This window comes from Bombina bombina, chromosome 3 (assembly GCF_027579735.1).
Source record: "Bombina bombina isolate aBomBom1 chromosome 3, aBomBom1.pri, whole genome shotgun sequence".
Classification (NCBI taxonomy): domain Eukaryota; kingdom Metazoa; phylum Chordata; class Amphibia; order Anura; family Bombinatoridae; genus Bombina; species Bombina bombina.
In genome coordinates, this window is record NC_069501.1 from 252,242,274 (window position 1) to 252,258,039 (window position 15,766).

At 36.9% G+C, this 15,766-nt stretch overlaps 1 protein-coding gene across 1 annotated transcript in view; it reads left to right on the plus strand.

The window, feature by feature from the left end:
* The window catches only part of MYL10 (myosin light chain 10), a 119,822-nt gene that overhangs the window by 80,162 nt on the left and 23,894 nt on the right, over positions 1 to 15,766 (plus strand). The window contains exon 4 of the mRNA XM_053706262.1: positions 2,114 to 2,218. Within this exon, the coding sequence (XP_053562237.1) occupies positions 2,114 to 2,218 (105 nt within the window). The remainder of the gene's footprint in view (positions 1 to 2,113; positions 2,219 to 15,766) is intronic.

Below are 15,766 nucleotides of genomic sequence, written 5' to 3' on the forward strand. Positions count from 1 at the left end.
CTTCTATCTCTCAAAGAGGTTCTCCACTTATACCTCAAGCATATGGTAAAAATTAAGACATTAAAGAAAAGCGGACTCACTAAATATCAAGTTACATCTAACAATAGCATTAGTGTAACCACAGGGCTGATTGGCTAAGGCTTCTCCATTAACATCGTTTCTGGTTTTACCATTAGGATCTACACTCTTCTACAGAGTTTTGCTGAGCTATACAAATAAACGATAATAATAACAAAAAAAGAGTAGTATAAAATGAACAAAAACTAGCTTGTGAGACATTATAATTCAGTAGAACAGAGCACAGTGGTAAAATATAGGAGTGGAAATTAGCACAATTTTACATGTATGAGATTGCTGGTTACTATCTCAGTACAATAAAATGTCATGGGTGGAGATTTCAACTGAAGTGAGATCTCATTGCTTATGACATCCTAATTCTAATGTTGTGTTCAAGTGTGATGATAGAAACATTTTAGCTTTATGTCTAATATTTGGACTACATTGTGTAATTGCTGCAGTCACATTGTATCCATGGCGACTCTGAGTTCATAGCAACAATGAGGATGCAATGTTATGGATGCCACTATATATGTGCCAGAGAGTACCATGTCCTAGAGAGCACCATATCATAATTAAAAGGATTGCTTGGTGTAAAGCAATTTTATGAAGATGAGATCTGAGAAATAAAAACTAAAAAACTATGCAATTTGTGAGTTAGGTCAAGGATTTTCTTTCTTAAATGGACATTAAACACTTTTGAGATATTAAAATAAAATGCTAAATTGTAAATATAATAAAACTCTGCAATATGCTTTCATTTTTTATTTTGTCCCCTTTTTCTGTTATTCCATTTTGAAATTGTGAATGTTTCAGTTCCTGTTAGAAGTATTCTCAGACTAATCTATTCTTTGAAAGCATCATTCTATATAGCATTTATTTACTGTTAATGTCTCTTTAACGGGACTCTCAAGTCAAAATTAAACTTTCCTCATTCAGATAAAGCAGCAATTTTAAAAAAAAACTTTCCAATTTACTCCCATTAACAAAATGTGCAGTCTTTTTATACTTACACTTTTCCTTCATCAGCTCCTACTGAGCATGTGCAAGAATTTACAGAATATACGTATATGCATTTGTGATTGGCTGATGGCTGTCACATTAAACAGGAGGAGTGGAAATAGACATAACTTTTAAATTTGTGAGAAAAAAAATCTACTGCTCATTTAAATTTCAGACTAATGGGGCTGATTTATGATGCTGTGAATGCAGCAGTTTCCGTGCGAGCCTTCAGGCTTGCCGGAAACATAAGTTAAGAAGCAGCGGTCTTAAAGGAACACTGAACCCAAATTCTTTATTTTGTGATTCAAATAGAGCATGCAATTTTAAGCAACTTTCTAATTTACTCCTATTATCAAATTTTCTTCATTCTCTTGCTATCTATATTTGAAAAAGAAGGCAAGTTTTTTTCTGGTTCAGTACTTTGGACAGCACTTTTTTATTGGTGGATGAATTTATCCACCAATCAGAAGAACAACCCAGGTTGTTCACCAAAAATGGGCCGGCATCTAAACTTACATTCTTGCATTTCAAATAAAGATACCAAGAGAATGAAGAAAATTTGATAATAGGAATAAATTAGAAAGTTGCTTAAAATGACATGCTCTATCTGAATCACGAAAGAAAAAAATTGAGTTTAGTGTCCCTTTAAGACACGATCGGGATGATTGACACCCCCTGCTAGTGGCCGATTGGCCGTGAATGTGCAAGGGGCGGCATTCATAAGAAATGCTTGTGCAATGACAAATGCCGACAGCATTTCAGTATTTTCAAATATTGTTCCATGCACAGTAAAATCTATTAATGAAACAATGATAACTTTTTCTAAAAGCATTTTTGCTAGTACAAGTATATTAAAAAAATGCTTCTATTTCAATCATTTCAATTTTTAAATGTATGTCCCTTTAACAAGGCAGAACATGAAGATGGAGAAGAACTGTTTATGTTTGTAAATATATCATTGAAGTTAAATGAGGGCCACATTTTGGTTATTGTGTAGCATTTCTAAAGCTTGCTAATGAATAAAGACTAATGCATTTTTCATGTCATTTTCTAGGTCGTATTAATGTAAAGAGTGAAGAGCTTGATGACATGGTCAAAGAGGCACCTGGACCTATTAACTTCACTGTATTCCTTACTATGTTTGGAGAAAAACTAAAAGGTATGCACAATACTTTAAAGGGACATTAAACACTTTGAGATGGTAATATAAAATGATAAATTGTATATAATAAAACAACTCTGCAATATACTTTCATTATTTATTTTGTCCTCTTTGCCTGTAATTCCATTCTGAAATTGTAAGCTTTTCAGCTCCTGTTAGAAATGGAACTGCAGAACACTGTTAAATCCAGCACAACCATTGGCTGCACACTCTAGTGACCTATTTATAACTGACCCTAATTGGCCACAGCAGAGAAGGTAACACAAGTTACAACATGGCAGCTCCCAGTGTTTTATAGACACTAAAACTTTACACTTATTTTGTCACTTTTTAAACAACTAATGAAACTTTAAAAAATACATCTACATGTTAGTCATGGACTAATCTTTTCTTTGAATGCATCATTCTATCTAGCATGTATTTCGTGTTTAATGTCCCTTTAAAGCCAACCCAAGTAATACTGTTCATAAATAAAAAAAATCAAATTTGAGACTATGTAAATGTACACAATAACATTCCTTCCTTCCTTGATTCCATGTGAAATCCATTTTCAAAAGCAAAGCAGCCTCTGCCTAGCAGTCCTACTGGTATGTCCCTTCTAATCTATGATAGTTTGCTAACATTTTGGAAATCTTCGTTTTCTCATGCAGCTGTCGCTAAAGGACATTTCAAAGGCTGGGCGTTTTGGTATCACCACACAGAGAGGGCTGTTTTTGACTGAGCTCTTCTTTGTTTTGTATTCTCTGCGTTAAATGTAAGGAGATTGTTTTCTAATCTTTTTACACGGTTTAACATGGATCATTAGCCAGAAGTTTGTACTCCCACAGAATTGGCATGGATTTGTAAACTAGGAAAAGACAAAAATGAATTGAATTTAAATATTTATGTTAATTATTCTTCCCTTAATTTTATTTACAAATGAACACTATAAGATGATATCACCATTTAAAATGCTGGGCTATATTGTGAAAAAAAGACTTCAGAGTTATATGTGAGATGCATTTGGCAATCTTAGATATCAATATCCTACTAACATTCACTATGATAAAACCTGAATCTTTGTAAGATATGAGATGTTTCTCATCAATAGTAATGGGAAAGCCTGAATTTAAAGGGATAGAAAGGTCAAATTTGAAATGCATAAAATGCTTTCAGTAAACGTTATTACTGTTTTTCAGTGGCATACACACATATCCTGTGAGGGACGTGCACGAGTATTCAAACACCATGCCTGCTTAGAAAAATGTCAGTGGTGTGTATTGCTTCTGTGAAGACTTTATTTGTGTTGTACAAGCCACTGCTTACTCTCTGAGAAGGTGTGGTGTTTGAAAACTGATGTATGGGCCCTCATAGCATATGTGCGTATGCCACAGAAAAACAGTAATAACTTTTAGTAGAAGCATTTTTTAGTATACTGCCAAAATGCTTCTATTTCAATTTAAATGCACCGATGCACAATTTAATATTGACCTTTCTATCCCTTTATTGGTAAGTCTCAAAGGGACATTAATGTCCCTTTAAATCTCATGATTTAGAAAGAGCATGCTTACTGCTCTTCCTAGAAATTTAGCACTAGCTTTGGGTGAGCATTGCACTGGGGAGTGCATTGCCTGGGCAGTGTGCAATTTCATAGAAGCATATGTTCAAGTGAGCATTTTTTAGGTGAGGCAATTAAGCAAATATTTATACAAGAATTGAACAAGGATTGGACAAGGGACAAGATGCTAGGCAAGAACTCCTGTAATATGGTGTTTTATGTATTTCACTATCTGCCTTTTGCAAAATGTTTTATATCCTCATGTTCCTTTTCACTTTTCTTGTATGTTTAACAAACTTTATTTTTAATTTACTCCTTCCCCCTCACCACCTGCTAAATTCATCGACCCATCTCTTTTATCCTCACTTCACTTCTGCTCTTATCAACTTCACATGTTTCTAAACTCTCTCCCCCCCCTGCTCCCCATTTCAAAGGTACTCTCAATACAGCAAATCTGTATCTCATCTGATATCTCTCTTCCTCTTGCTCATATTAACTGCTGGCGATATATCCCCCAACCCACCACAACTTCCTAAACTCACCCACCCATGTATGTCTTGCCTTAGACCTAAACACCCCCTTTATTTGCGCACTTTGGAACTCTCGCTCTGTGTGCAGCAAGCTCACATCTATCCATGTCCTCTTCAGCTCCCATTCCCTCAACATTCTGGCTCTCACAGAAACCTGTCTCTCTCTTCCATGTTACACTGTCACATGGGGTCTCTACTTCAGCCACACCCAGAAGCCTGGGAAAAGGCAAGGAGGTGGTGTAGGTATTTTACTTTCCTCTCGTTTCAAGTACAACCCATCTCTTCACTCACATTTGCTTCCTATGAAACACACATAATTCACTTATTCTCTCTTCTGTCTCTATGTATTGCAGTTATATTTTGCCACCCCCCCCCCCCGGCTCCTCAACTCAATTTTGTGATAATTTTGCATCCTGGCTTCCTTATTTCCTCTACCCAGACATCTATGCCCTCATTCTTAGGGATTTCAATCATCTTGTTGAGAATCCCAGTGCCCCAGCTGCAAAAAAACTTCTCCAGCTCACTTTCCCTTGTGGTCTGTCACAATGGTCTGACTCTCCCACTCACAAAGATGGATGCTCCTTTGACCTAATTTTCAGCTATCGATGCACTCTCTCAAATTTCACAAATTCACATTTTGCTCTTTCTGGCCATCATATCCTCACTTGTAACATCACTGCACTTCCTTCTGCTCTTCCCCTTCTAACCCTCACACCAAACTCCACAGAAGCATCAAGTTAATCTTTCAATCTCTCTCAACCCTCTGCTCACTTCCAACTCCTCCTTTTCCTGCCTTTATAAATCTATCTATCACTATAATTCCACTCTTACATTGATGCATGACAATTTGGCACCTCCTACCATAGCTCAAAAGTCACGCACTCATCCACAGCCCTGGCATACTCCTCTGACACACTACCTACGTAGATGTTCCCGCACTGCTGAGCAACATTGAAGAAAATCCTGGTGTTCAGCTGACTTTCTTTATTACAAGTTTATCTTAAACTCCTACTATTCTGCCCTTAACCTCTCCAATCAGGATTACTCTTCTACTTTTATCTCTATTCTTTCCTCAAACTCAAAACGTCTGTTCTCCACTTTTAATACTCTTCTTCACTCACCCCCACTTCCGATTTCCACTTCTCTTTCAGCTCAGAATTTTGCCAACTACTTCAACCAACAAATTAGATTCCATCAGACGTTAAATCATCTCTCAACACACTACCAGTCTCCAAACCCCTCAACGATTCACTAATGTCCAAAACAAACATAGCCACCGATTCATTTTTTTGCTCCTGCGGCTGAGGAAGAAGTTTCTGCCCTTATATCCTTCTCTCACCTCACTACCTGTTCCTTTGATCCTATCCCATCATAACTACTGCTCTTCCTTTCTCCCACTCTTATTCCAATCCTCACACAAATTGTTATCTCTCCTTCAGCACTGGTATGTTTCCCTCATCCCTTAAACATGCACTTATCACATATATACTCAAAAAATCGTATCTCGATCCTTTATCTCCATCAAATTACCACCCTATTTCCCTACTCCCCCTTGCCTCAAAACATCTGGAAAAGCTTTTATATAACTTTTTTATAACGTTTATCACATTTCCTCACATTATTTTTATTATTATTGGTTATTTGTAGAGCACCAAGAGATTCTCTCCTTGATCCATTGCAATCTGGATTTCGCGCCAACACTTCACAGAAACAGCAATCATTAAGGTCACTAATCACCTAATTACAGCAAAATCAAAAGTCCACTTTTCTCTGTTAATCCTTCTCAATCTATCTGCAGCCTTTGACACTGTTGACTACACTCACTTGCTCCAAGCCCTCAAAACCTTCTGCATCTGTGACACAGCCCTCTTAAGGTTCTCCTCTTATCTGTCTAACTTGACCTTTAGTGTAACCTTCTCTGGCACATCTTCTGACCCTTTACCACTGTCCGTATAACAAAGCTCTGTCATTGGTCCCCTTTTCTTCTCAATTTATACATCATCCTTAGGTTCCTTTCCTTAATAAGGTCCCATGGGTTTCAATAGCATTAGTATGCGGATGATACCCAAATCTACCTCTCTGCACCAGACCTATCCCCTTCCTTACTAAATCATTTCACTAACTGTCTTTCTAATATTTCATCCTGGAGGTTCTCTCACTACCCTAAGCTAAATCTCTCCAAAACTGAGCTCCTTATTTCCCCCCCTTCTTCCAAAATCCCTACCCCTAACTTTCTCTAACTGTTGATTATTACCCCAATCCTGCATGCCTTATATCGTCTTGGGGTCACACTTGATTTAGATCTCTCTTTCACTCCCCCACATCCAGTCTTTGTCAAATTCCTGCTGCTTCCACCTTAAAAACAACTAAGACTTAAATCCATTCTCTCATCATTTCCTACCTTGACTATTGCAACTCAAACCTCTCCAGCCTCCCTAGCTGTTGTCTATCTCCCTTGCAATCCATAATAAATGGCTCTGCCAGGATAATATTCCTTACACATCGGTCTTTATCTGCTGCACCTCTCTGCCGGTTCATAATCTGCTGTACCTCTCTGCCAGGCTTCCTCTAACTCCAGGATAAAACACAAAGGGCTTGATGATTGAAAGCTCTCTGAGCTGGTGAGATTATTAAAGAATGCTCGCCAGTCCTTCTACTTCCCTGATGGAATGATCTAAAGCCACTTTTAACCCTGAAAACAGGGTCGTATACTTCATTTTCATATTAAATGTGCACAACAAAATTTGTATTTTAAACATCATACAAAATCAATATTTCAACCATTCACACAAAAATAAGCAGGGAAAAATTGTATTGTTAAGGTGCATCAAAAATCGTAACAAAATTCTTTACCAAAAATCGTATGTTAACAAAAAAGTAAAATTAGTATGTAATTTACACCGGAATAAATCGTAATTGTAGTACACTGGATGTGAATTTGAACTTCTAAATATAAAATGCAAAGCGTAATTGTTGTTTTTTTCGTAAAATGGGCTGAACATGGGCGTTCCATGGACGTATATGAAAATGTCTCTCTAATCCCAACGTAATCCTATAAAGATTTTCGCACTGCAGATCTCACAGTTTTTTCTCACCAACTAAAAGGTGGCAAGCTTTTCTTAAAACAATACGAACACTTATAACCCCAATAGAAAAACAAATGCATACTAAAATATAGGCAAATGTAAGATGCTCTATGCAGAAAGCAGCATAATGTGAGTTATATTGGCTGCAGGATTTTTATTTTAAAGTGCTCCCCCTGCTAACTTCATACTAAGGAGCGAAGTGTCCCTATCCAGCGAGCTTCATTACTTTTAATAGGAGCCACCTCGCCACTCACAGGGACTGCCCCTTTTTTACGATCATTGCACCGGGGCAGTCCTGCGAGATTCAGCGAGAAAAAGTAGGTTTGAGCTTTCGATGATTATATCATTGATCCCAAAGTCTCCTAACTTGTCTCCAGATACTCTTCCTCCCCTTCTCTCCTCATCTCTTGTTACCTCCTCACATTCCCATCTACAAGACTTCCCCAGACTGGTCCCGATTTTGTTTAACATTCTACCTTTCTCCACAAGATACTTCCCTAATTTTTAAACTTTCAAGTGCTCATTAAAGACTCTACTGTTCAGGGATGCATACAATATACACTAACTGTGACTAACATGTCCTTATCTTAGTTCCTCTTCTCCTTAAGTTAACCCCTTGAACCCCCTTAGCATGTAAGGCTACAAGCATCTGTTGGCACTCTACAAATAACTGATAATAATAATAATTCTAACTTAAATTCACTTCAGTTATTATATTTATTTTGTTCCCTTGCCATCATTTCTTGAAAAGCATATGCAATATGCTGAGCAGCAGCAATGCAACACATAGTAATATGCAAGCAATAATGTAATGCTGTACCATATTAGAGCATTTTCTTTTTACACTTTTATGTTTCTTTAACATTATGCTGAATGATTCATCTCTGACAGTGAAGCTCTTAAATTAGTTCAATTCTTTAAATTTAAAATCAACACCACTAAATACTTATGGGCAGATTACGAGTGGAGGGCAAAATTGCGTGCGCTGGTATTACTAGTTGAGAGCAATGCAGTGTTTAAGGGTAATGAGCCTGTCTGATAAAATCTTTTTTTAGTAAAATGTAAACTTTGCTTTAATGGAATAACAGTAATGTTTATATCTAATATGACTCCCGACCAGAAGATTTCCTTCCAGTAAGACATTATTGTGGGATATAAAAGGCTGATTTGATCAATGTTACTTACTTTTGCTAGCTCATTAATCCTTTATAAGTGCAATAACTTCAGATGAACTCTGTTTGCCTTTTATAAAGAACAATATCCAACAATGATTAATCAAATCTTAAATGGACAGTCTAGTCAAAATTAAACTTTCATGATTTAGATAGGTCATGCAACATTAAACAATTTTCCCGTTTATTGGCTTTGTTCTCTTGGTATTCTTTTTTGAAAGCTAAACCTAGGTATTTTCATATGCTAATTTCTAAGCTCTTAAAGGCCTCCTCTTATCTTAGTGCATTTTGACAGTTTTTACAGCTAGCCAGTGGTGCTAGTTCATGTGTGCCATATAGATAACATTGTGCTCACACCTGTGGAGCTATTTATGAGTCAACACTGACTGGCTAAAATGCAAGTCTGTCAAAAAAACTGAAATAAGGGGGCAGTCTGCAGAGGCTTAGATACAAGGTAATCACAGAGGTAAAAAGTGTATTAATATAACTGTGTTGGTTATGCAAAACTGGGGAATGGGTAATAAAGGGATTATCTATCTCTTTAAACAAGACTGTCCCTTTAAAAAAAAAAAAGCTTTCTAGTGAGGTGATCGAGTTGGGGGGGGGAATAAAATCTGGGTAAATAATATAAGATTTTCGATATAAAAAATGTGTTTTAAAACCTTATAGTGAGATACAATTAACCCATGTTTTTTAAAGAGACAGTTAAAGGGACACTGAATCCAATTTTTTTCTTTCATGATTCAGATAGAGCATGCAATTTTAAGCAACTTTCTAATTTACTCCTATTATAACATTTTCTTCATTCTCTTGCTATCTTTATTTGAAAAAGGCATCTAAGCTTTTTTTTTTTGGTTCAGAACTCTGGACAACACTTTTTTATTGGTGGATGAATTTATCCAGCAATCAGCAAGAGCAACCCAGGTTGTTCACCAAAAATGGGACAAAATCTAAACTTGCATTTGAAATAAAGATACCAAGAGAATGAAGAAAATTTGATAATAGGAGTAAATTACAAAGTTGCTTAAAATGTCATGCTCTATCTGAATTATGAAAGAAAACATTTGGGTTCAGTGTCCCTTTAAGTCAAAATTGAATTTTCATGATCCATGTATAGCATGACATTTTAAACGACTTTCCGGTTCCCTTAAAGGGTCATATTTATCAAGCTCCGTATGAAGCTTGATGCCCCGTGTTTCCTGAGAGCCTTCAGAAGTTATGATGCAGCGGTCTAAAGATCATTGCTCCATAACCTGTCCGCCTGCTCTGAGGCAGTGGACAGAAATCAATCCGACCGAATACGATCGGGTTGATTTACACCGCCTTCTAGCAGCCGATTGGCCCGAAATCTGCAGGGGGCGGTATTGCATCAGCAGTTCACAAGAACTGCTGGTGCAATGATAAATGCCGACAGTGTATGCTGTCTGCATTTATCGATGTGCAGCGGACATGATCCGCTATATCAGATCATGTCCGCTCGCACCATAGTAAATAGGCCCCATACTATCTAATATGCTTCATGCTCTTGGTATCCTTTGTTGAAAACCATACCTAGGTAGGCTCAGGAGCAGCAACACATTAGGGAGCTAGCTGGTGATTGGTGGCTGCACATATTTGACTCTTGTCACTGGCTCACCTGGTGTGTTCAGCTAATTCCCAGTAGTGCACTGCTGCTTTGGAAAGTTGTTTAAAATTGTTTGCTCCACCTGAACCACAAAATAAAAAATGTGTGTTTGATGTCCCTTTAAAGTGGAAATAAAACATTCCTAATTAAAATTCAATGTTTTTTAAAATACCTTCATCCATTCAAAACTATAAAGCAGGTGCCATACAAAGAACAAACAAACAGGATTTTATACACGAGAGGTGATACATCAGTTGCACTCTCTGTAGCAATATTTATGTAATACCAACTATACATTATTTTATTCTTTTTTTATTGAGTGGTAGAAAAAGCATCTGCTGTGTTTGTAAAGAAAACAAATATGATACACATCACTAGGCTATTTTATTTACCAAGTAATCAATAAAGGATGGGTAATGCATTACATTGTTTCAGACAAAGCCCAAAGAAATTGCAGGAAATAAATGTAGAACAAACTATGAAGTGGTTCTGTATAAAACTAGGGCTCTGGGAAAGTGCCCTGTAGTTGCCAGTGGCTGTATGATTGACAACAGAAGCGTAAGTGTAAAGAGATATTGATTGAAAATGAAAGAAGTGCAGTGATCCCTTAAAGGCAAGGAGAATACATTCTTCAAACAACAATGATATATCGTTTTGCCCTTAAGTATGTTTCAGGAGATTTGTATTTTCTTTATCGACAATCTGAGCTTAAGTGATGCTCTTGACTATTGAACAAGTAAATCTAAGGCAAATGCATTTGTAACATTGATTCAATACAAAACAAAGATATCATTTTAAAATGTGAAGAGCATTTGTGAAATATCAGTAAAGTTTGGAAAACACTCCTGGCTTCCCAGCTATAAGTATTATACCAGTAATAAAGACATGTTTCTATCAGTATTGAATTTTAGATAACATGTTTTTGTTGGTTATAAAATATCATCTATTAAAATAAGACTTTCTGCGTACAAAAGTACTGTATTTAATGCTATATAAATTTATACTAACTCAAAAATGTGTTTTTATGCAATTTATACCTACATTCATCCATAGCATTTTAGTCCGGGGTGGGGGGGGGGGGGGGAATAAATAGATAAAATTGTATATATGAATAAATAAAATTGCTTATTGTATACAGAGTCTCGTAATTTTAAAAAGAGAGGCTCATTGGCATGAAAAATGACTTATGCGTAGATATAGGAAGACATATTTCTGGGGAGCATATGTGACCCTTCCTTGGATCTCCATACTAGAGACTAAATGCTCACTAGCTGCCATCTCTCTATTGGTGGGCAGGGACACACCCTCAAGTATAAAACAAATCAGCCATAAAAGGTCCTAACAGCGTTAAAGCCCAGCGCTGTTAGGATGGCATTTAACGTTCTAACAGCGTTTAGAGGTTAATGGTATGAATTTATTTGTTGCTCACATGTCATGAATTAATATTATTTGTTATATGAAAAACCTGCATTCAAATATATTAGGAAATCATCATCAATGTTGCATTAAAGGGATAGGGGTCCATTTATCATTGTGCGGACGGACATGATCCGCTATAGCGAACATGTCCGCCGCACATCGATAAATGCTGACAGCATACGCTGTTGGCATTTATCATTGCACCAGCAGTTCTTGTGAACTGCTGCTGCAATGCCGCCCCCTGCAGATTCGCGGCCAATCAGCCGCCAGCAGGGGTGTCAATCAACCCGATCGTATTGGATCAGGTTGATTTTTGGAAATGTCTGTCCGCTGCCTCTGACCGCTGCTTCATAACTTGTGAAACACGGGGCATCAAGCTCCATTCAGAGCTTAATAACTAGACCTCATAGTCTAGTCAAAATTAAACTTTCATGATTCAGATAGAGGGTAGTGGTGATAGATGGCGCAGGTCTATTGGGGGATTTTTCTCTAATGAATTAAGAGAAAAGAGGCTTGGAGCGTATATAAAAGCCAATTAATAATGGTGCAGTATACTCACTCCGTAAGTTGTATATGGTCAGCTGAACTGGAATGTGATGTCAGGTGGCAAAAGTCCACAGGATTCTAATATCAAATGACAATCTTCCAAGAAGTATCCAAATACTAGACTGGGAGTGAGATGGAAACTCAAATGAAAAAGTATCCAATATATAATAATAAATATGTAGTAACTTACTCCATATAAAAGGAGAATCCGGCCAGGCACAGCAAGGAAAGATAAAGACAATCTTTCATCTTGGATAAAAGAAGGTTTTATTTGCTCAACGCGTCTTTTTCAAGAGCAGAAGTTAAAAAACAAGTAAAACAAGTGCTGAGTGTGTTTTGCCACCTGACATCACATTTCAGTTCAGCTGACCATATACAACTTATGGAGTGAGTATTCTGCACCATTATTAATTGGCTTTTATTTACGCTCCAAGCCTCTTTTCTCTTCATTCATTAGAGAAAAATCACCCAATAGACCTGCGCCATCTATCACCACTACCCAATTTCTATACAGTCACTGAGGAGAGACTGCAAGAAGGCAGCGGTCTAATCTAAAGGAGAATATCAGTTCTTAGTTAATTTGTTACAGAATATTGTGTGTTTTTTCCATCTTGCACTTCTGTACATTGTTGTATTTTATGATTCAGATAGAGCACGCAATTTTAAGCAAATTTCTAATTTACTCCTATTATCAATTTTTCTTCGTTATCTTGGTATCTTTATCTGAATATAAGCTTAGGAGCCGGCCCATTTTTGGTTCAACACCTGGGTAGCGCTTGCTTATTGGTAGCTTACATTATGCTTACATTCTTGCTTTTTCAAATAAGGATACCAAGAGAGCGAAGAAAAAATTATAATAGGAGTAAATTAAAAAGTTGCTTAAAATTGCATGCTCTATCTGAATCATGAAAGTTTTATTTTGACTAGACTATTCCTTTAACAGGACACTCAAGTAAAAATTAAACTTTAATAATTCAGATAGAGCATGCAATTTTAAACAACTTTCCAATTTACTGCCATAAACAAAAGGTGCACAGTCTTTTTATATTTACACTTTTTGAGTGACCAGATCCTACTGAGCATGTGCAAGAATTTACAGAATATACGTATATCCCATTGTGATTGGCTGATGGCCGTAACATGATACAGGAGGAGGGGAAATAGACATAACTGAAATATGTCAGAAAAAAATCAACTACTCATTTGAAGTTTAGACTTAGGGGCATATTTATCAAGCTCTGTATGGAGCTTGAGGCCCCTTGTTTCCAGTGAGCCTTCAGACTCGCCGGAAACAGAAGTTATGAAGCAGCGGTCTAAAGACCACTGCTCCATAATTGTCTGCCTGCTCTGAGGCCGCGGACAGAAATCAATCCGTCAATGCTGTCGGCATTTACCGATGTGCAGCGTACATGATGCGCTACTTCGTATCATGTCCGCTCGCACATTAATAAATATACCCCTAAGTGCTATTGCACTGTATTTTTATCATGCATTTGTTGATTATGCAAATCTACTGTATTTACTGGTTCTTTAACATCTCTCACTCTTCACCCCTGCTATTTTAGGAGGCACGTTTTGCCTTTTACTTGATACATGCAAAAGCTAAAGTTATCCTATAAAAGTCAATATCCTATAAAAATAATAATAATGTGGATAATTCACTGAAATTGATAATTATATTTAAAAAAAGGTACACACAATGGTAAGATAGGTATAAACACTACAGGAATTTAAATCTTCCTATAGGCCCAAGTTAATAAAATACGTGGTAATATTCTTTTAGGCTCCCTAGCATGAATTCTACTGGTTTCATCACTCGCACTCATTTCTGATCAGTAAACTATACTATTCTTTTGATGTCAAAATGGGGTATGATATTACCCCAGTATAAGATGAGCGATTGTCTCTCTATCATAGTTAAAAAGACCAAACGCCAAAACTATCCTCTGAGTGACAGTATATCACACTCTAATATAATAAGAAAATCATATTACCACATCTGCTTATGTGTTTGCCATTTACATTTGTGCAATATATTGTGCATAATGTTGTGAAAGTATTCTTGTTTCACTTATTGAAGAAAGAACCTCAATGTCTTAATAATATTTGGGTTTCATAGACATAAAAATAACAATTAAACACTAATGAACCGTGGGAAATGGTTGCCTATCTTGGAGTACTGTCAGTAATACATATATTGTTAGCCAAAGAGCATTACAGGTACAGAGTCTCTCGTGTTTTCAATATAAAGGTAAAGGAAGTGAAACAAAAGATGAGGAAAGCAAGTCTCAGTTTAGGTTATTTTTTTAAATGGATGTTTAGACTAGAGAATTTCTGTAGCCAAAACATAAAGGAAAATAATGCAGAGAAGAATTAGATTGGTAGTTTGTTTAAAAAAAACTGAGTAAAAATCAGAAGACATAGATAAATGTGTGTGCCTGTTTCATTCTTCTGATCTCGTAAACTGTGAGTAGCAGCTGGTTATAACCACAGGCATAAAATAAAATAATAACAATTGGGGGAATGGAAGTGATTTTTGGGATAACTGAGGTTGTTCTGAGATAGAAGGAAAGAAAGATATTTAGAAACATAATAGTACAATGATTTGAAACACTTTTAAACTAACCTTTTCTAATGTAAAAAAAATAATTTAACGTATAAATAGTTCACTTTTATATGGATAGATTTTTATCTTATTTTCCCTTTAATGTCTGGCATGGGGATTTTTGTTTGTTCTTTGCAAAGGGGAGAACACAAACCTAGCTAAAAGCTGCTGTCTGTACATTTGGCATTTTCAAAAATTGCTGAGCTATTTTTTTAGCTGAATCATCATTTGTATCATTTTCGTGGGTGCACACTAATACAACATGCTATGCATGCTGCCTTTGGTTCAGTGTTCCTCTAAGGTTAGTTTTGTGAGTGTCCCAGCAGTGAAACAGTTAATTAGGGAACCGCACCCTTCAATTAGCAACCACTACACAATGCAGCCCGCAAGGTATGGTTCACTTATTAACTGTTTCACTACTAAACCGCTCACAAAACTGGCCTTAGAGGAAACACTGCTCTGGTTACACATTGAGCTGATTATGGGGTTGATTCAAATCTTCCTGAACATTGGAGTGATTCAGAAGATAACACCAGTCATCCCTGGGGGCAAACAGGCGTCCTCAGCTTGCTAGCTGCTTAGCCAGAGGGCTATATGCGATCTGTGGCTGGTTTCAATATTTATAACTTTTGTTTTTGTTGTTCTCACCGGTTCCCCCTATGTGCAGCAGTGAGCCATTTGTATTTACTATTTGTCTGTATTAACCCAGCACTTCCTGTATCTATGCATGGTTTTGTTCTATTGCTCATGCTGTTGCTGTTAGTGTGGATTCTGACCTTGTATTATTACATGACTTTTCTTCTGCCTTGCACTCTGTCACCTTCCTCCTTGTGTGGATACAGAGCTGGCATGTGAATGACTATTCCCTGCTCTTTGATTTGCTTCTGTCCCCCCCCGATATCAACTGTTCTACTATTTTTTTTGGATCCTGCTTCTGGCTCTACTATTATGGTTCCTAACATGAACTTTACCCCAGTCTGAGTGAACATCCATCTGTCACTGATTAGGAGCCAGGAGTTAGGGCAG